Here is a 22,544-nt window from a genome sequence, read left to right on the forward strand (position 1 = left end):
GTTTTGTGCAGAGACATTTTTGTGCAACCTCAGTTTCTCTGCTCTTCTTGTATTATCCATCACCTCTAGCTTTCTTCTTCAGATGTTACTTTTAATACAAACAACGTTCTCCCTTCAGACAAGGTGTTTCCCTTCTGTTTGGTACAGATGAGCAGCTGTATGGGAGAACCTGTCACAGGCCTTGCTCATTTCTCAACTCCTGATAATCTTCAGCTTCTCTTAGGTGTTCCAGATCTCCAGACCAAAATAGAAGCAGCCAAATGCCTTCCTGTTTCTCTGGTCCCTTTTCTGTTGTAGTGTTGTAGGATCTGTCCCAGACTAACTTTCAATTTCTGAAGCGACCAAGTCATCTTGCAGGTGTTTCTCCTGAGGTCTGCATCAGTGCAGTCCCAGATAGTGTTGAATGGCTTCCATTGACCAGGACTCACTCTCTTGGAGGAGAGGCAGGTCCCACAGTATGGTATCTATTCTGCCACACACAGTGCAGTTCATCTTCCAGTAATCATACCTCACATAAACAGCAGGGAGGAAAACAGCTTCAAGATTCCTGCCTTTAGATGTCTTCTTCTGCCAGGCATCTTGCTTTTTTTTTTTTTATTATTATTTCTAAGGAAAGTTTCTGTCCTCTTCATTTTTAAAAGAGGGTCTTAGAAGTTCACACTTTGCATGTACTTCCCTTGAATGATTTAATTACTGTTTCTCACCTTATGGTATAATTTTTGGCCACTATTCTTTACTCCATAGTGCTCCCCTCCCCCCCCCCCCCCTTCTTTTGTGCATAAGGATTCAGAGGGTCAGAATGATCTCATGTGCTTATTTCCCTACCTCACATTTTCAGTGGATCACAAGAGATTGCCACCTGTGAGGCCTCTTGTCAGTCATTGAGGGGGTATGACTAACATCTGAATGAACTCTTCACTTGCTTTCTCATGGCTCAGCTCAGAACCTCTGTTGTTACCAGCCAGTGTCCCTTGAGACCATTGATGCTTCTCCCTTGAAAAGTTACAGAGGAAAATACTACATTCTAAGACAATGTGAGCATTTGTAGCTGTTTGATCTTTGAGATCTTAGCAGTTCTCTTGGAAACTCAACTGATAGTCTTTTCTAATAAGTCCCTTAGGTACTAGCAGTCATTTAAGCTATAGGTCTCACAGGTAGAAGTCACAGAAACTAGTGGTCCTGCAGGAATACCATGCAGGGACGCAGCTGTTCAAGCTAAGTAATTCTGCATCCTGGTTTAAATTACAACTTTGAACATTCTTTGGAAAGAAACTCCCCATTATTTTGCCTTTTAGCTAATACCAGTTTTGAAGCTGTAGTTTCTCAGCCTTGCTTGTCTTTAGCACTATTCAGGCAGAGTATTACGGAGTAAGCAAGTATTGTATGCTTTGAATAATGGGGAATGAAAGACAGTGGTGTAAGAGATATATTGTTTACCAGAGGCTGGATGTTCAGTTGGTGAAATGAATAGAACCAATGAAATTTCAAGCTCTCTATACTTTCATCAAAATTCTCCCTTGTGGGAGGATATGCAACATGACTGCAGGATAGTTTTCTAGCCAACAGAGTAGAAAAGTACTGCAGGATTCTCTGCAACATTTTTCTCCCCTCTGAGAGATTACAGATGCATGAAGCACAGTCAAAAGTCCTAAAATTACCATGAGCCTGATGTGTTTGTCTGTTTCTTTTTGAGCATCTGTTAAACATCTTTGGTATGAAAACACTAGGGTGAAACAGTTTTGACTTTCTTTTTTTGGTAACATTGTTGAAGTAGTGGTGCCTGAATAATAACTTGGCCAGGTCTCCAGGTTTGCTAGGTGGGGCATGAGAAGAAGAGATGAAAGGAACAAGTCTAGGAATGTGCCTGTGGCACAAAAGACAAATACACGTAGTAGAAATGATTAGTCAGAAGTAATCTGGGAAGAGGAATTGCTCCTATATGCTCGTTGAAACAAGTGATACAATTTGTGATATCAACATGCACTTTATCATTTCAAATCCCCAGTTTTCTGTCCTCCTTTCAATGCACAGGACCTTTCTGCTGCAGCAAGCTGCTGGTGCCAATAGGTCTGTCAGAGTCACAGGGAGCCTTCCGTAGCTGTGCCCAACCCTAGGGGTTACGTTCAGACCTGTTCTTTTTTCCATCATGTTTGCACAATCAGTCTCAGTCCCTGTCATATCCATTTACCACTAGAGTCAGGCACATGCAGATTGCACCAGTTTTCCTTATCCTGAATTAAGTGCTTGGAGCTGTGGTACGCATGTGAGCCTCTTCTCTGTATTCTTATGCAAGAGGCATTAAATGTATTGTATTTTGCTTGTTCCAGATACTAGATGCCCCTTGTCTGCTGCCAGGCTCTATACTGAACACATGTATTAGGGAAGAACATTTACAATTGAGAAATCACTTCAACATTTTCAGCAAAGCAAGAAGTAACATAATGAAGAAGAAAGAAATCTAGATTCAGGTCTCCTGTGGTGGACATAATGCTGGCTGCAGTGCTAATGGACACAAGATAAAACGCAGACAAGTATATTAACAGCTTTTAGCCACATTTATCATACCATCTATAAAGGCAGGAAGGCCAGTCTCAAATATGTGCAGTGAGAAGGTGTTACAAAAAAAAAAAAATGCTCACCTGTATCTGAAAATTGAGGCTCACAGAAAGACTCCACAAAGAGGGGATCTCCAGCAAGAAATCCTTCTTTGTTGGCAGCCTGTCCTTAAAATGAGGTCTAAAAGGGGTGGAACCAGGTTCCAGCCTCTTAGGTTGCATAGGTGAATTGCCTTCACCTGTGCTTCTAAGGCTGACCAGGTCTTTTCTCCAGGTGCTCAATCAGTGGTTTAGGCCATGACTCAGCAGTTCCTACACACCACCATATTGCAGCTAGTTCTGTCTTTGTCATGTTTAGCACCTGCATCCTGATGTCTGTTTCTATGGGGTTTTTTGTTTGTTTGTTTTGTGTTGCTATCTATTCAAACTGGATGGGTTCATGGATGATATTTTTTTAAAAGCTCTGAGTGAATTCCAGCACTTTGGTGTTATGGAAATCTGGTAACTTCTGACTGTTACTTAATCAGAGATTTTCTGATAAAGGTAGTAATTTTGATGTGATATTGAGTTAAGAGATTGAGCTGCTTCATAGAATTGGTTTGTCCATCTTCTAACTGCAGTACCACCAAAGGCAATTTGATTTCAAGAATTTTTGGAAAACAAACTAACAAAAACAACTTTCTAGTTTCTGTAGCAAAGTAAAATAGTGCCAACCATGAAAAGCCCCTTCCCTAAACACATCCAAATAATGATGGGATCTGGGATCTAGCCTGTAGTTTATACCTCTGGGACTGGGCTCTTCTGCCATCTCTTGGCAACCAGGGTTGTCAAGTTTTTGTGCTGTTGAGGCAATTTATGTTTCCATGATTGCATTAGACTGGACCCAGGCTACATCTATGCCAGTAATAAGCACAGGGTAAGGGCTGGTGCTCAGCAGCATCCTGCACTTGCTCACGTTGCTTCCTTATTAGCAAGCTGCTCAGGCACAGCAAGAGTGTGGGTACAGTCATCCATATAGGAACAGAGCTTGGCTTGGATTGGCATGAGAAGTCCTTGGCCTTTTATTTAGTAGCACAGGGCTTTTAGGTATAGCATCATTTAATTTTGTTTAATTTTGTATTTCACACATTTTAAAGTATAATTCATATTTGCAGTCAACAGTATGTCCCAATAGTGCGTTCTATTGGGTTTGGAAGAAAGAAGGAGGAGTTTTGCAAGTTCAGTGTTGTCCCGCTTTGCCAGTTGCCTTCCATAGTAGTAACTTTTTAAACAAGCATAACGTATCCATGTATGTTAAGCTGCTTGTGAAGTGGACGGCTTTGAGCTTCCCTTGTGAATACAATTAGATGATGTGCTGAAATGAGGTTCTCTCGGCCTCAGGTCAGTATTTATTAGATACATGGTGCTTACAGCTTCATTCTGCACTAGCCCTCTCGTTCCCTCCTGTATGTGCCTGTGTGTATTTCAGAGTGGTAGGAAAAGTAGCCCACCTTTGTGGTTATTTTTGTAACTTAGTACACGATTGTTTATCACTAGATGTTACTCATTGGCTAACAGTTGTCACTGGGGATGTCACAGCTCCTATGTATGCATGTCAAAATTAGACATGTGTAATGTCTACTTTGATGGTTTCCTCTCTCTTAACCCAAGGGAGACACTGATACTTAAAAAAAAAAAAAAAAAAAAAAAAAAGAAGGAAAGATGGAAAACAAAAATAAATGATTTTTCATACTGTACAGTTCTTAATGACTGTACAGAATATGCAAATACCTATTTAGATTGGCTGCAGTAGTCCATCTGTTCTGACAGTATCTCATATTGGATTATCCAAGATGTTTGCCAGCATCTGAGTATCTAGCTTTGCTCTAAATCTCTACAAGAAGCAGAAAGAGGCTACATTTTCATGAGAGCAAGAGTAATCTACACCAAGCAAAATAAATAGATTTCAAGCTGCTAAAAGACTTCTTATGTGCCTAGGGAAAAGAAATAAACAATCTTTTTGTGTGTGCTTCTTTCACTGCAGTCTTTTCAGAGCCCTCTTTTCCTTATCCTAAATGCCTCTTGTGCATCTGCCTAGAATAAGGATAATTAAATGTCTTTTAAGTGGTGTTTAAAGCTGCATGACAAGAATACCTATCCTCCTGATCCAGTTCTGTATAGTAAATACAAAAGGAGTGCAGTCCTGTTGAGCATGCTTACTACATTGCTCCTGAGAGTAGCATTAAGGCGGAGATTTGCAATAACCAGTTTTCCCTGCAGCGACATACGCAGCATCCTTACAAGCATCTCCAGCAGCATGGCTGCCTCTTGTGTTTGCTATTTATAAAGCAGTGCAACCGCATTGAGAAGCAAGAGCTTTATGCAGGCTGATTTTAAAGCTGTTCTCTGATTCTTGATTTTAAAAGGTAGCTAGCTACCAACACAGAAGTAAATTTAAAAGATCCTTAGGTTTCTTTCTGCTGACCCCGGGATAACTGTATCTTGAATTAAACCTTTTTTTTTTTCCCCCATTGTCCTCAGTTTGTTTATGGCAATATGTGATTATTACATCATTAAATAAAGTACAGTTATTTTTGGTTTTCTGACGGTGCTGAGGTTGGGGCTGTCATTAGTACTGGAGATTTTTCTTTATGATAAATAGAAAGCAGTTGTGTGGAGAAATGTTTCTTCATGGCAGTGATTTTTTATCAACATTGCTGGAGCAGACACAGTATTTGTGGTAAAACAATGCATGTTTCAGTATGTTAACCTCTTTGTAGAAGAATGGCAAGGCTTGGATAGCTCTCCCTGTCTGCTGAACGGTTTTTCTTAAGCATAATGCTTTTAAAAGGCAGATTTGATTATTCGCATTAGTCTTCAGATTTCCTTCCCCTTTTCTTTATTGCATGAGGCATTAGCATGGAAGCACACTTCACATTTCTCAGGCTTTTGTCTGTTCCTGCTGCTTTGCCTCCTGGAAGTCAAACAGTGCTACTTGGTTTCTGACACAACTGATTACTATGGAAATTATTACCATGTCATAAAGAGAGGATTTCATGTGTCGAATGTGCTGCATGAACACAGACGGTTCTGTAAGCAGAAGGTTCCTAGTAATAAAGAAAAAGGGAAGAGAAATGCAGAAAATAGCTGTGCAAAATCCACTGTTATAGATTCTTCTTCAGAGGGCACAGCCTTCAAGAAGTAGGGGGGCAAGCAGATTGCTGATTTTTTTCTTCTTTTTTTTTTAAATCACTAAGAAGATAAATGTGAATTTGTGCTTCAAGGAATAATTATTTTATTTTGACTCCAGCAGTTGGCACAGGCCAAAGTGATTTCCGAGGGCACTCGATGTATGTCCCAGATCACAGTTCCACGCTAGGGCGACTAGACAGCTATCGCTCTGCTATGCAGCGGTCTGAAACCAAGGACACCAGCTGCCAGACTGAAGAAGTTAAAGTTGTGCCTCCTTCGATGAGAAGAATACGAGCACAGAAAGGACAAGGCATTGCAGCTCAGATGTCTCAGTTCTCCAGCTCATCTGGAAACATGTCTGTGATGAGTGATTCTGCTGCAGTTATATTTGCTTCTCGCCAGAATAGTGACATAGGTTTTCACAGCTTGCCTCGGGCTGGTGCAAGAGTGTCTCTGCAGTCCTTAGAACAGACCCAGAGCATCTCCAGACAGACAGAAGACATTGCTGGTACTTTGCCTCACCAGATGAGTAAACTGCAAGTGGATGATGATGTTGCACATCTGAGAAGTAATGCCATAACAGGAACTCTTTCGAGGCCAAAGTCTCAAGAGGTAAGAAGTTGTGACAGTGAAAAGTCCACTAGCCCAGCATGTGTGGTCTCTCCTCATGCCACCTACTCAACAAGCGTCATACCCAATGCGACACTGTCATCCTCCTCAGAAGTTATTGCTATTCACACTGCCCAGAGTACTGGATCGCTGGATAACAAAATTAGCAGTTCTGCTGTGTACCCAAAACCAAGAGATAATCCTGTTGCCAACAATGCAATAAGTGGGAAAGAAGATCACCATTCTTCAAGTGGTAACTGGAGTGAGAGTAGCTCCACACGTCACTCACAGACTTCAGATACCATCCCATCTCATACTGTCATGATGCTTTCTCTTGGTGACTCTGCTGTCTCTCTCAGCACTCCTGGAAATGTAGAGGCTGGCTCTCAGAGTGTGAACTACAGCTGCAGAAGCAATCTTGCTTCACCAAACCAGTCCCAGGACAGCGATGGTAGGAGTGAATCTAGCTACTCAGGGGAGCGAACACAAGGTGTAGTGAGCAGCACAGAGCACTGGCTATACAAGTCTGCGGAAAATAGTGAGACTGCATCATGCAAGGTAGCTTGTACCACACCAGGCTGTGCCACTCCTGGTAGCAACCTGAGCAGCAGCAGCCTGGAGAGGACATCAGCCAAAGAAGATTCCACTTCACTGTATTCTGTAGACCACGATGGTTATTACAGCTCTATGAGCATGGACTCTGGACTGAAGTCAGACATGCCATGCTATAGTACTAATGGTTTTGGGAACCCCAGAGACAGCGTGATTAATGTCTTTGAAGCAAAGGAGAAGAAACATCAAGATGACCAGCCAGGCCAAGGTGAAAAATCCCTTGCAAGAAACATCTCTCTAAAAAAGGCAAAGAAGCCGCCTTTACCTCCGTCTAGAACAGACTCACTCAGAAGGGTACCCAAGAAGAAAGCTCAGTCCAATGGACAGGTACTTGATGAAACCCTCATTGCTACCCTCCAGCATTCTCTGCAGTTGAATCTCAAGTGCAAAAATGGCAGCTCCCCTTCCCAGAGCCCCTGCAGTGACTATGAGGATCCCTGGGTGTTGCGCTCTCGCAGCCAAAGCTCGGTCAGCGCAAGCAGCAGCATGATGTCCACTACTGCCCCAAACCTGTACTCCATTTGCACAGTCACTCCCTCTCAGAGTGAAACAAGCAGCATCAAGTCAGAGTATGCTGACCAGTGGGGTTACTACAGTGACTATGCTGCAGTGGCAGATGACCAGATGAAGTCTCCAGTGACCCATTCTGCTAGTACCTCTTCTGCTCTCAGTGATTACAGCATCAGCCACTTCAGTGATGGCTCAAGGGCTTCTGTACCACAAGTGCCCGCTGGACTGGCCAAACCAAAGAGCACTTCTCCAGAGAAGTCCCACCGAGTCACATCGCCATCCAGTGGGTACTCCAGCCAGTCCAATACACCCACTGCACTCACTCCAGTGCCTGTGTTTTTAAAATCTGCGTCATCAGGAAATGGGAAATCCAAGCTGAAACCTAAAGTGCCTGAAAGGAAATCTTCTCTTCTGTCTTCAGTCTCCATTTCTTCATCCTCCACTTCTCTTTCTTCAAATACATCTACTGAAGGGAGTGTGAGTGTGAAGAAATTGGACCCCACCCCGAGTTCTCCTCCAGATTCTGGTGCACCTCTTCCTCCGCCTCCTCTTCTAGCACCTCCTCCACATTGCCTTGAGCTCTCTCCTCCCTCTTCCCCCCCTCCTCCTCCAGCAGAAGCCGTGGATATATCACCATTGCCAGCTTCTCCCACATTCCCCCCCCCTCCACCAGAAGCTGATGTAAATTCTTCCTTTGCTCACAGTGTCCAGTGGTTACCACAAGAAGCTTCCATCGGTTCATACTCTTCCCCTGTTCCTCCTCCTGTTTTCCCTTTAGTTGTCCCACCACCAGCCCCACCTCTTGATCCCAAACTGACAAAAGGTGCAATGATATGCCCACAGTATTCATTTAAGAAACATGATCAGGAAGATTCTTGCTACAATGCTGTGAAACAGCCATTGAGCAAGCAAGATGCATCAAGACCTGTGATGCCCTTGGTAACCACCAAAGCATTGCAAATGGTGCAGCTGAGGTCTATCAGAAAAGCAACAGAAGGTGACCCATCACCTGAATCTGCTTCTGAAACCATCTCTCAGGAAAAGGGTATTGTCACTTCATCATCACAGTCTTCCCTAAGGCCATCTCTCTCACTAAGACTCAGTAACAGCTTAGGTGAAGAGGAGATGAAGATTCATGGCACTTCATTTAAAAACACACCTCAAACACTGGCTCAGAGTTCTCCTCTGGTACTCTCTGACAACGTACCCATGCTTGAGAGCGATCAAAAAGCTGCAGTTACTATGGGTCTAAGCAAGTCTTTGGAACCAGATTCCCCAGGGTCAGCTCCAGAAGCCACACCCAAGTCCCCAGTTCGGAGCGAAGACTTCCATTCTGGCATGCCACTGCAGGGGTCACCAGCATCTCCAGACAAGACTCAGGTCGTTTTGCCAAACAAGAAACCACCTCCCATTTCAAAGAAACCCAAACTGTTCCTTGTTGTACCACCTCCACAGTTAGATCTCACAGTGGAGAAAATAGCTGAAGTGAGTGATACTGTCAGAAGCACATCAAGCCCAACTAAGAGAGACGCTGTGCTTACACACTGCGAGGAGGCGAGAAATTGCCTTACAGATGGACTCAGCTCCAGCGAGATGGACTCTGGCAGCCTGGTTCCTGAGGGAGGAGCTGCCAGAGTCACCTTCTCTGAAGCAGTGGGAGTTGGTGCCTTTGTGGTACAGTCCGCTGCATCACCAGTTCAAGAGGAGCCCAGGCAAGAGGAGCAGTCAGTTTTTGATGAAGGAAGCAGCTCAGGCAGCAGCCAAGACAGCAGCAGTAACACTGAAGGACACCCGTCTCAGGAGAACGAAAGTGGTGAGTCTGCTTTCTCTGACTCTTCTTCCGACGTAACAATAGCTATGTTAAGGAAGGTGGGGAGTGAGGGTTGTGGTAGTAGCATTCAGCTAGTCTTCTGTAGAGAAAAGGAGCTCTTGCAATAGAGCTGAAAGCCTAAGGGAAGTTGCAGAATTAATACTTGATGAAATTTGTTCCAATTCCATTCTGACTTCTTGCTATTGCAGACAAGGAAATAAAAAGGGTGCTTTATTGAACTGTGCTGGCAATAAAGCGTCATATGAAGAAATGGTTAGCTTTGTTAATTTTGATTTTGCATTTTAATGCAGATCATAAAAATATTCTTTCAGTATTGTACTCTGCATGTGTCTGTACAAGCAAAGGCGTTTCATGCAGTGCAATTTCTGAAGCAAAGAGGGGTGGTTTCAAGATTATAAACCTGTTGGTTCCCGTGGCAGACTGACAGTATTGTTCATTATTTCTGCATAGCCGAGGTGTTTGAATCAGAAACAGCAAATAGTTCATTCCTGCCAAGCAATAATTATGGGGAAGAGACGGATGGAGTGGCAACACCAGCGAGACCGAGGACTACTGAGGATCTTTTTGCAGCCATTCACAGGTACTGATTGCCCTTTCCCTACTGTCTGGTCCGTTATTTCTCTCACAAATTAATTGACATTGTTTTACTAAAACACCCCATTACAAGTCATTGCTTCAACTGAAAGCACACATTTATCAGCTTTCTACTAAGACTATAGATGAAAACCGTATTGAAAAGAGCTTGTGTTGTATTGCTTTACAAATGTATTTGATCAATTCTGAGCTAAAAGCTACCTGATTAAATCAATACAGATTGCATAATGAATATTCTGCCCCTTAATTATCAAGTTACATCTAGTATTTATTGTACTGTTCTCAATCTGCCATATTAACTCTACTGTTGCTTTTTCTGTATATCTTTTTGTTTTCATTCTTGTTCTCCATCTCTTTTTACTCTTCGCTGCTTATATGGTGCAGTTTGGGACAGAGGCTCAACGCTAATGCTTCATGGCAAGCGTGGCTGAAACTGGCAAGTAACACAACATGTCAGTCATATGGCAAAACATATGGCAAACGCTGGATTATAGTTTGCCATAATCCAGCCTGAAGTCGGGTGTTTTGTGTCAAACTGGTTCATGAATGAAATGTGCAATACTGGCTCTTATTAATGTCATTATTCATTTCCCTTAAAAACAAAATAGGCAACTAGTTTCCTGTGCTGTTCTTATTAGGTTCACAAGAAAAAAAAAAAAAAGAAAAAAAGCTTCAAAATACAAAACGAAACGTGTGCACCATTTAAACAGTACACACAGAAGACCATTACCACTCTATGAACTGACTACTGAGCTTGCATTTAGAGTAGAATCAGTGTAGTGGTAGTGCCATCTTGTGGCTCTGTCTTTTACTTCAAAATCTGGAGAGACCATTCTCCTGAACGCAGGAGTGCTCAGTGGAATCCATGTATGTTTAGCTGTGTGTCTAGTCAGTTTGCACATATGTGCGTGACTTCTGCATCAATATTGAGGGGTGAAAAAAGCCTTTTTGTCAGAACACAGCTGGGATTTAGGAGATGTTACCAAAATTATGTATATATAATATTACGTAAAGTTATGTACATATAATACTGACCTTTTATAACTTACTGTTATCCCTTAGGATTCGGCCTTGTGGTGCTGTTCTAAAAATGGCCTGTTGCAATCATGCTGCATGGCGTTCACTGGGACTGCGACATGTCTTTTTTTAGAATGAAGTGTTCTGGCCAGTGACCTTGTCCGTTATGTACACAGATAGAGAGTGGATCTGTGGGTGTGTGTGCACATACTTGGAATTCCTGATTTTATGGGGAAATGGACAATGGAACTGGATGTGACATAGTTAAAACTGCTTGCCATTTGTTGTAAAGACCTTGCTTTTGTTGGCTTTAGACTTGAACCACTACCCTTCTTGGCTGAAAAATATTCATTCTCCACCTTATTTCTAAAAGGTGTTATTTCAGTGATTGGCACTCTTGAATATGTGCTTTGGAGTAGGACAAGAAGTTTAGTTGTATGTGCATCAAAAGTAGGAAGAAAAATCTAAGTTTAAGAAACAGTTTTGTTTGAACATGTGTCCTATCTCTGTCTGAAAAGCCACCAAAACCAAATTTGGTTCTTAATTTTAAGTCTGCCATAATTTATACATGCTGAGAAAAATTGCTTAGGCGTGGACAGCAAACTGACCATTCCGCCCTGCATTCACTGTGTTGTTGAGTTACTTCAAGCCAGAATAACCAAATCTTTCCCTGCAGATCTTTGAAATTGAGTTTTGCTCTATATTTCTTTGGAATTTAATTTTATTTTTGGCAGCAACACAGCCTCAGTTTTGGAGTGTTTAAAGATACCCATAGGCAGCCAGAATCTTACTGAAGGGAAGTCTCTGCCGTGTAACACAAGCATACGTTTACACAGCCTTACAGAGCATCCAAGCACCAAATCCACTTGCTAACTGGGGTACTGACACCCCGTCAAATCTGTGCAATATGCTTCTGCTTGCCACTACCAAAGTAATAATTCTATCCTTATGCTATCTTCTCTTGTCCATTCAGCCTGAGGATGTCAGTATTACATTCTTCTTTCAGAAAGAAAAGTGGTGGCAGTGGTGGCAGCTGAAAATTGCAGCTGTTATAGTTGCCTTTGGGGAGTACCACGAGTGATCTATTTGTGAACTTCAGCACTTAAAGAGACAGAATGTTTCCTAAGTCTTGGCAGTTTATGGCAGTGACTGTTGCTGCCACCCACTTAGCTGATAGATCCTGTTCCTTTGTTTTGTACTTTTCTCTCAGTAGGCTGCAATGCATGAAGACATTTGAGCTCACCCTGGCAAAACCTCAAACTCTTTAAGAGAAAGTATGGCTAAAGATCACATTGGGTGGAAGCCTATTTCACAAGGGGAACAGTCTGCATTGAATGTGCTTGATAAAAATTAATATGGAATTATAGCATGATAATCTTGTCTTTGTAACAAGTCTGCTAACTTGCTTTAAACTTCTGGCACAAAAGTATGAGTAAAAATAGCATTTATTCAATCTTTTTAGTTTATTCTTGTTTAGTCTACTAAGAAGATAATAAACATATAAAGATAAGTAGCATTACTACAGATAAGCAACATTAAGACAGATGGGAGTCATCTAATACATCCCTTTCTTTAAGATGTTATTTCTAACAAAGGAAAAACGAGGCAGTAGAACTCCAGTTTCCACTTATTCCCACTCCTATGATTATTTCTTAATTCCATTTTTGTTACCTTCGTTTTCATTAAACTAAAACCACTGGGCCCCTTCATTTGGGAAGATAAAGTTCAGTCAGGAACTTCACCTCTTCTTCATTTAATCAAAAAGTTGCAATGGTAGCGCACCAACAGGACTGTAATTTTTTTCTATGTATCTTATTTAGAAACCAGAAAGCTCAGTTTTCACTGTTCGTGTTTGGGGTTATTGATGGATGGCTGGTTAGGATCTGCTTTGTTTGCTTGACCTTATCTGTAGAAACATTGCATTGCAATATCCTGTTCTAAAGGCAGGTGCACTGAACTACACTGACAGTTCTCCGGGGAACATCAAATGAAACAGCAAAACAGACCAACAACAATAAAACAAAAACAAAGGAAAAACCCACAACAACCCACAAAAAACAAAACAACAACAACAAAAAAACAACACAAAAAAGCCCAAGATATTTGATGGCATATTTTTAATCAAGAAAAATTAAATTGAGAATTATCTTCATAATTATTAATCTTTGCAGTTCAATACTGACTCCAAAAAGCCTAATTTGCTGAGCAGATTCAGTGTTTAGGCACCAGACTTCTATAGTTTCGTTGTTGTAGATTTGCAGAAAAAGAATGATAAATGCAACTTATACCTCCAATACTTGCATTAATGTCGATGCAGTTTTGGTGGTGTTCTTCCTCATATTTTAGATTTAGATTGCTTCTCCCTTCTCCCTCTCTTGGCTGTAGCTTAATTCATTGCTATCCCTCTAAGCCGAGTTTAACTAGGAGCGCTAAAAAGTTTCATGTTTTTGTTTTGCCTTTCTTGTTTATTTTTCAAACTTAGATCCAAAAGGAAAGTCCTTGGCCGTAAGGATTCTGAGGACGATCGTACCCGCAACCATTCTCCTTCACCCCCCGTAACACCCACTGGTGCTTCCCCAACCTTATCTACCCTCAAACAGGCAGGATCTATTCAGAGAAGCATTCGCAAGAGCAGCACCAGCAATGACAACTTCAAAGCCCTGCTGCTGAAGAAAGGGAGTCGCTGTGACACCAGTTCCCGCATGTCAGCAGCAGAGATGTTGAAGCACACGGATCCACGGTTCCACCGAGCCAAGGTGGATGCCTCTCCCGACCTTTCCGACAGCCCTGCCAGCTGCTCGCCCAGCAAGAGCAAACGGGCCCAAGAGGAGTGGGCCAAGAGTGAAGGCCTGATGCCGAGGAGCATGTCCCTCTCCAGCACTAGGTATGGCCGATCACGAACACCGCCCTCCGCTGCCAGCAGCAAGTACAATGTTCGCAACCGCATCCAGAGCAGCCCCATGACAGTGATTAGCGAAGGAGATGGGGAAGTGGTGGAGCAGACAGAGAGCAGGGTCCAAAGGACTTTGGATGAGCAGCGAGAGAGGCAGCTCGATGTATTTAACAGTGATGAAATAGACATGAATGACTTTTCGTATTCTGAGGAGCTGGACTGCAAGGAGACCTTGGATCCAACCCATCTGGACTTAATGACTCAGCCGGGTACTTCGAGAAAGTACCTAAGTCCTTCAGCTGAAGAAAGTTAAGAGACAGTGACAGATGGCATTGGATATTAGTCTAGAAAATGACAGAGGACTAGATTCCAGAAGAAAGCCCAGATCAGGACAAGTTTACTTCGCCGAGCATTTACTCCATGAACTGCATGTGTGTGTTTAAATGCTGAAGCAATGATAGTTCTGCATGGTTGGGGTGGGGTGGGGAGGACTTGCTTTGAATGAGTGGTCTGTGGCTTAAAGAAATTAACAGCTGAAACTGTTGTGTGAAGCCTTAGAAGTCCTCTTTGGGGGCGGGAGTAGGGGAGTTTTCTCAGAGCCTGTAGGGGTGTGAAGTTTTTCTTTTTCTTGAGACTGCAATTGTGCAAGTAAATTTAAAAATAAGCCTGCAAAAGAGGAAGAGGAAGGCTTCTGTGGTACAAGCTGGACATTTGCTTCAAAAGCATTGTGTTGGTGCAGAGTAGTGCATTTGTTAAGCAGAGAGGTAGGATGAGGAACCTGTGGAAGGTAGTAGGGTTGGTGCTGGGGCCACGTGACTTCTTATCCAGGTATGCCCCAGCATTAGGTGAAGCGTGTCCTGCTAATGCCAGTAGGTCACCAGGTTATGAAGTGGTCCAGGGTACTTTGTTTTTTCCTGAGGGAAAATGAAACACAAGTTGACATAGACAAGGGAGCCAAGTTTTCTAACTCAGTACTGGCTGCTATGCAGCCACACACATAACACTTGGTGAAACACTCATTTCCAAGTGAACTGCTTCCTTGGCCGGAGTATTCCCTTAGAGAACCGGAACAACTGGATATGTGTGGAGCATGTGAGCAGACAAGGGAAGTGGGAGAGGAATTAAGCAGTATACTGCCGGAGTTTAGGACGGTTAAGTTTCTGAATTCTAAGATAGAATTTGAGAACTTGCACTACAGAGCTGTAGGTGAAGCCTGTCTTTCAAAATTGAAACTTGGGAGTTACGTTTTGCCAGATGTCTTTCTTCCATTTGTCAAGATGGAAGAGCTATTACTTTTCATCACTTGAAATACGGATACTTGCTAACTTTTGGTTACCAAAGAATAAGTTACAGTTACTTTCCTTTTTGATTTGCCTGCAGTATTTCTTTTCTTTTTTTTAACCTTAATAATTTAGTGAAGTTCATTTTTATTGTATATTTTACAGATAATAAAAACATTTAACGGTTTTCCAATTGTAAAGAAGACCATTAATTGAAACTGAAATATTGGCTGGAGTTTTCGGTTCTTAGTAGGAATTAAGGTTTTAAATTGTAAGAAGAATTTTGCATCATTTGATGGCGTGAGCAGTTTTTGTATTGTTTGTAAATATTGAAAGTTGTTAAAATATCTTTTGATCTCCCTACCGTAGGATTTATACATTTTTAGATTGCTTTTAAAAAGAAAAAGCACTCTTTGTAGATTATTTATTTTAGAGAAATAAGCCTGTAATCTCTTTCTTCATTCCTTTTCTTGTTAGTAATGTAAATTTCAGGGGCCTTTGTTTAACTCTTCCCTTCACAAGAGGGGAATAGTGATGAAAATGCTGTGACTTTGCTTCAATAAAGAAGGCGGCTGCCAGTTGCCATATTGTCTTTTGAGTTGATTAAAATCTCCTTCAAAAGATGTGTCCAGTGGTGTATGGCAACGCATTGAATGCCACAGACCATGCATCCAACTACTAATCTACAGTTTCCATTGCAAAAGTTACTAATTCCATGTAGAGGGAGAACTAAAGCATACTTATGTATCCATCCAATTTTGGCATGTCAATGCTGAGACTAAATAACCTGAAATAATAAGCTTCTTCCAGTATCATTTGCGAGTGTATCTATTACTTCTTACTTGCAACCTGTCCCAGAAAACTAAAATTGTTGGAGAACCAGATTATAAGCAGAGTGAGAGAGAAGTGAAAAGTGAATCTGGCTGCACAGCAAAGGTGGGACTAACTGGTGCGCAGCAAACTTTCTACCATTCATGCCTGCTATTGGCACCTTTGGACTTTTGCAGTTAAATAAAAACCTAACTGGGCAAAATAGAGTATTTCAGCTATTATAAATAATCTGAATTAGATACAACTGCTAGATGTCTACTGACATCCTTTGGTATTTCTCTCAGATCTGTGATCACATTAAACATAGAGCATGGGAGAGTGCATGAAGCACTTTTAACAGCAGGTACTTCCCTTCTCAAAGCTGTGTGTGCTTGTTGTCTTGTCCTCCTACCTCCATCCCGACAGGAAAGTACTCAGGCTTTGCTTTGTTGTTTGCAATTACGGAAATCATCTAAGTGCAAATGTGTAGTATTGGAGAAAGCTGTGATTCTGTTGTCTGCAACTTCTGCAAATGCTTTGCAGCGTTTAACCAAAAAAACTACAGAAGTGCCCCTGGGAAGGAGCCTGGCCTATTTGTTTGCCTGATGTTGGCCATTTGATGCTGTCATAAGTTTTTATAGGTGAAATGGGAAACTTTGGAAAGTTGTGGCTTACGTGTATATGCAGGTATGTGGGATTAAAGTTAAAGGTAGCATGAGCTGAATTTCTTCTCCTACTGCAGCTTGCCTTGATGCTCGTGTAAAGCTCACATTTGGTGTGTGTTTGATCTGGGGCTCAGGGTCTGACCAGTGTGCAGAAGGCAGTGTTTATGTAACCTTACTGATGTTGCTACAGGACTACATTTAACACAGTATAAGATGTAAAATGTGTACAGTACGCTAAAATATATTTAGTAGTGCTTATAATTATATTCAGGGAGGCAACCGATGTAACTTTTATATGCAGGTATCACCACATCATCTATCCTCTGCAGCCAGTTCAGAATTGGTAGCTCAGATTTTTTCAGCTATGTTCTCCTCAGCTCCAGTGTTTGCTGCTGAACTCAGCCCCAGAGCACAGCAGCTTTGGGCTGTGCGTACAGAACTGGCAGCAACTCTGTTCTGTATGTAATTATGGTAAGGAAAATATATGTCATACATCCAACTTCAGAGTTAATTTCTTCTATTATAGTCTTCCTGTATAGGAAGGACTTGCAATTGTGGTCCTGCTGGTCAACAAGTATAGATTAAGTTTGGGAAACCTCTACTAAAGACATCCAGAGCCCTTGGAGGGGAGGAAGAATAAGGAAACTTCTGCCATGCTAAAGAAGTCTCGTGTCATCCTGATGAGTAATCATACTATTACAGGGCTTGGTCATACTTTACAGTTGGTTTACACTTTTCCTCTAAAGCAAGAGCTGTTGAAGCTAGATCTGAGATTAATGTTTTTTTTTTTTATTGTGAATGTCTACTTTACCATTTTCCTATATTTTGCTTTCCTTGACTGTGTTCACAGTTCATTCTTAATCATGTCAAATGTATGCAGCCCAAACTCCCCTTAGCATTTGAGCCCTTAAGTTATTAAAAGATATTACATCCGTAAGATTGTGTGGTATTTACAAGTTTTCACTGTGTATACAGTGAAGAGAGGGGAATTGATTAATTGAGATGAAGGACGGTCGTGCAAGGAGCAATAGTTTGGTGAGAGGAGGTTTGGAAGGCTACTGGAAACCAGTGGAAAGAATTCAGAAAGAGGTGGATTTGATGAAGAGGTGGTGTTGAGGAACCAGGATGCCGGTTTGTGCGTAAGGCTGTTGGAGAGAAGGCACGGAATAATGGCCGAAAAGGTGAAGCAGGGAGAAGTGCAGCGAATGCAAAGAGTGATGGTGAGATATTAGGCAGACGAAGTTTCAGGTGGTGCAGAAGAGATAAAAGGGCAAATTAACAGTTGGATATTTGCAGTGAGGGGAAAGAAAAAATGCAGCCTTAAGTCTTTCTTCACAATACAAAGAGTATGGAAGGCAAAGTCAGTCAAACATGGATAAGCATTTCAGAAAAGGCAAAAGCAAAGTTGTATGAGCTTAGAGAAGTAATAGGCTGAAGTGAGGAAACACCAGACAATATTGGGCAGGCAGCTGCAGGCTCGAGCTCAGCGGTTGAGAGGGCTCTGTGTACAAAAGCCATTACCTGGCAGAGGGAAAGAATATGGGATCAGAGAGGCTAATGCTCACATTCATTTCTACCAACATCCCCATGTCCATGGTTCCCACAGACTGGCTGCAGTTCTCCAGAATCACTGTACTCCAGTACTTGCTAAACATTATCAGTCACTTCCTGGACTGAAGAGAGGACGTTTGTGCACAGGAATAAATGCCTTCGTAGTATTGCAAACTAATTTATCTTGTCAGGTATTCTTCAGATCCCACAGAGTTCTGGAAAAGCCATTTATAGCAGCAGTCACTGCTCCAACCAAACATTTGCTACAGCGCATTAAGTAGTTCAAAATGATGTATTTGCCTGCTTCTATAAGAGAAGATTAAAAGGATGGACTTCTCCAACAATAAAGTGTTAAAAAAATGGAGTGGTAATGAAGAATTATTTTTTCTGTTTTATTTAAATGAACTTCAGTACTCATAAGTGCGTACGTAAGTACTCACAAAGGCATAGATTATGTTATCTTTCTGGTTTTCTCTGTTATACTTTATTTGCTGAATCCATTTCAGAAGTTACTTTCATGACTAAGTTGGAATTAATGTGCATTGAAGACAGTAAGATACAGAGATGCTCAATAAAGAAGTGCAATGTCGTGTGCTTTTCTGAGAGACGGGATAAGTGCCTTAGAAGTGCTTCAGCAGCAGAATGAGTACACTTTGCATTGCCAGTGTAGCTCTTTGCAGTTAGCTGATTGTACATAATGAGCGATCAGCCTTTTAAGAGCCAATCAGTTCTTCTCCCAACAATGCTAATGCAAAATACCATTGATTTTGAGTAGGAAATTGCCTGTTAATGATGAATCCAAATGTGTGCATATATGCGTGTAGTATGGGGGTATATACTGAAGAAAGAAAGCCCAGTCCCAACACACAGGACTTTCTTCTGTCTGTAGTGCACTGCTCTGTTTGTGCACCAGGTGGTATAAAAACAGAAACGCTTAACTACTGGAGGAACAAAAAAGTGAAAATCTGTCAGGGAAGTTTTTGCATGTTCACTATGGCTTCAATAAATCGCAAATAAATTATTTGGAAAAACAAAACAAATGTTCTTTTCCACAGATATATGAATGACAACAACAAATCAGATAAATTCTGGCAATAAACGAGAGAACAAAATGCCTTATCTGCCATCTGAAGAAGAACACTTCCATTTTAGCAGTATTTCAGTGGCTTAACTCGCAGGTTCTTGGAAAATCAACACCTTTTTAAGTCAAATATCGTCAACCCAGTTGAACATGCTTTGTAATCTCCTGAAGGCAGGGATTTTTGTGTCCGTTTCTCTACAGCCCAGTATGAGAAGAGTGTTAGAAACATAGCTGCTAATTGCCTTTGGAACAAGCAAATTGATTTCTGGGCCCATTTAAACTTGGTGAAAGAACCATAGAGCAACAGGTGTGGTCAGTGTCGGTGTGCAACAGCATCAGCTGAGAAGCAGTCCTACTTTGATAGTATTGTTTTAGTCCATTTCCTGATGCAGCTTTTGGAGAAATGCTCAGACAGAAGTGAAGACTGTGGGACGTGAAGAGAAGTTGGTAAGTTCTGAGATTAAAAAATCACCAGCACTACTTTGTGTCTAGACTGTTCTTTTTGGAAGTCCCAGACATCAGAACCACTTTTGAGAATGTAACAAATCAATCATTGAATTCACAGGATGAATTTCTTGTGTGATCTGCCAACTTCTGTAGAGCCAGGCTGGATTTTGGGAACAGAGAAACTCAAAAATTACTTCCTGTGCTTTTGGCTAAGGATCAACCCAGTTAATGTGTGTGGTTGGAGGATAACGACTTCTGCTGTATTACGAGCTTCTATCAGCCTTGTTTTCGTACAGAATTGACAGAATACTGCAAAGATGGATGCAGGGTGGAACTGCGTCAGGATCGATGGGGAATCATCTATATTTTTATCCTTGCAGAAGACCAGATAAGTTAAAACAGCTCAATGGCACACAGGAACTCCAGCAGATCAGCTAAAGAGTATGGAGTTCAAGTAGGCTTCTATCTTGGTGGCATCTTCACAGGTTCCACTGGCTCTTTTAATTCTGTAGAAGGGGCAGTAAAGCAAATAGATCTGATATAAGTTCATTGTCTTGCCATGATTCTGAGAGCAACAAAGTACAAATGCCTGTTTTTCTGTACCTTTGTATCCTGTTGGATACTCTGCCGCATCACACAGTGCATGCTGCAATAACATGCTCACAATATTTATGGAGTCTTTCCTCTCTGCATATTTTTTACTACCTTCAAGAGATGACCTAATACTACAGTCTTGCTTGTAGTGGAGTCACTGTTACCTCCTCTTTTCTACTTCAATGAAACCTGTTTTTTTTTTTTAATTAGCTAATTTGTATGGATTTCACAGGGAGAGTCATAACAAGGTGGAAAAACCAGTAAGAGGAGAAGGAAGGGCTGCTCTCACATGCAACAATCATTACGTTACGTTGGTTTCCTGAAGAAACTTTCCTTACTAAACAACACAGTCTTTTTCTTCAGTTATGTAGGAGACTCCTAGCACTGGGACTGGTGTGAGTATGCCTGACAGATTGGTGCTGGTCCTGACTGTTGTTTAGGTTTTGGGAAGCCTGTTAGGAATGGGGATAGCTCCCTATGGGTAGAGCGCTCTGAAGACCTGGCAAAAAGATTGTTCTGGTCCCCGTAAGGTGCCTATTAGCTTCAGCTGTTATCTCCCCTCTGAAGACTTGAAATAGTTAAATTTACTCACAGTTGGGCATGACAAAAGAGCACAGCTGCCTGTGGGACTGGGAAGGCTAGGCCAGGTGGAAGCATCTAACCAGATCTCAAGACCAACACTAGGATCTAATTGAAACTAGCCAAGAACATTTTTGGCTGTATAATGATTGTTTAAAAGTTGCTTTAATTTCTGGGAGCTCCTTGATCATGCTGCAAAAAAAAAAAACAAAAACAAACAAACAAAAAAAAAAAACCAGGTAATGTGTGAAACCTTAAGACCTCCAGTTATTGTTGATGCGAACTTTGAAAGGCTCTTGGAAGGTAGCCGTTGCTTTCCGTGGTACCTGTGAAGCAACTTCTGCCTTCCTCACCATTTCTACTGACCTGCTGCCTCCCCCAGTTTCTGTGATGTTTCTCAGCTGTGTTATTTCCCACCTAGCGATCATGTTGGCACAGCTACCAGGCACATCCAATAATCAGCATGCACCCTGCTCCCTTCTTGCTGCCTGTACTGCCTTGTGACATCTCCAGCCAGTCCCTCCTTGGGGTACCTGTGGGCCAGGGCTGGCTACCAGCATGGGCACTCCTAGAGAAAGGTGTAAAGTAGGAGAATGTAGGTGCAAGCTCTGCAGGTGCCTGATGGCAGCAGGGGAGGAGGGTCAGAAACTAGGCTTAAAATGGGGGGGGAAGCACTTGTACCACTGAGGGCATTTGACCAGGTCTCAGTGAACACAAGGTGCTGGTGACTGCTTGGTTTTCAGCAGTTGTCTCACTGTTTGAGGACAGAAAGTTTCAATGCCAGCTCTCACAAACCTCAGATGATCCCAGGGGAGGCTGCACAAGCAGATTAATCTGATTAACTCAGTGGGTGTGTATGCTGGGAGGGAAGGGTGAAAATGGTTGCTGCCAGCCCTGTGCCACCATCTTGAGCCCACATGACCACCTGCTGCCATCACCTTCAGCTGCTATTGCTGAGCCAGGTGCTGTGCCAGCACAAGGAGTGGCCCTGTCTCTAAAATCTCTTCAGATTTTGCATTTAAAATAAGGTATAAGTAAACTGGATAAGGAATAATAGATCAGAAAAGGAGCCTTCTGGCTTCCAGGCTGCCCTGCAAAGCATAAAATGTGGTATCAACCAGCAGTGCTTGCATCTTGCTGTAGTTTACACCAGGTCAATTTTTTAGAAAAAAGAAGAGATGCTCACTCAAGTCCTGGTTCATAAAGGCCATGGCCACTGGCACATAAATCTAGACGTTATCAGCATGTTAACTTGCTGCTTTTCTAATAAGAATATATCCTGATGGCCTTGGTCTTGATTGTTGGGAAAAATATTAATAATATAAATCTCATGTTAGAAGTAAGTCTTAAAGAAAACACCCAGGACTTACTGGAAGGCATCTGCGTTGTTCACAGAACAAGCAAAGAATGCTGAGGTGAGTTTTCCTCCAATTCTATGCCTGCAAACGAATGTTCAGTGCTGGGAGTGGCTGGGTGAGTTCGTTAGGTGCTGATGGAAGATCTGTTTCACCTGCTCTGAGAACTGCTGGGGGCAGCCTGTGAACTCTCCCGGCTTTCTCTCTCCTTTCACAACGTAGGTGTGGCCAAGGTACCCCCATGCATTTTGGCATAGAGAAGATGAGGGCTAATCCAGTGTGAGCAGGAACCTCTGCATTGTTTGGCCTATCTCAGAGGTGCTAAGAGGGATAACTGTGAGCTGTTGTCTTGGGCTTTCCTGAGTCTGGAATCTTTGCAATAGCATGGAG

At 42.1% G+C, this 22,544-nt stretch overlaps 1 protein-coding gene across 22 annotated transcripts in view; it reads left to right on the forward strand.

Annotated features, from left to right (window-relative positions):
- Positions 1–15,657, forward strand: part of NHSL1 (NHS like 1) — a 163,399-nt gene extending 147,742 nt beyond the window's left edge. For 15 of the 22 annotated variants that reach the window (XM_046939110.1, XM_046939109.1, XM_040698381.2 and 12 more), the window contains 3 exons: positions 5,845–9,270; positions 9,739–9,868; positions 13,382–15,657. In XM_046939110.1, coding sequence (XP_046795066.1) covers positions 5,845–9,270; positions 9,739–9,868; positions 13,382–14,105 — 4,280 coding nt within the window. In that variant the 3' untranslated portion in view covers positions 14,106–15,657. Of the gene's footprint in view, positions 1–5,844; positions 9,271–9,738; positions 9,869–10,266; positions 10,335–13,381 lie in introns of all 22 variants that reach the window. The other 7 variants (XM_040698380.2, XM_040698382.2, XM_015284192.4 and 4 more) reach the window with 3 other exon arrangements.
- Positions 15,658–22,544: the final 6,887 nt, after the last annotated feature.

Source organism: Gallus gallus, chromosome 3, assembly GCF_016699485.2.
Source record: "Gallus gallus isolate bGalGal1 chromosome 3, bGalGal1.mat.broiler.GRCg7b, whole genome shotgun sequence".
NCBI lineage: Eukaryota > Metazoa > Chordata > Aves > Galliformes > Phasianidae > Gallus > Gallus gallus.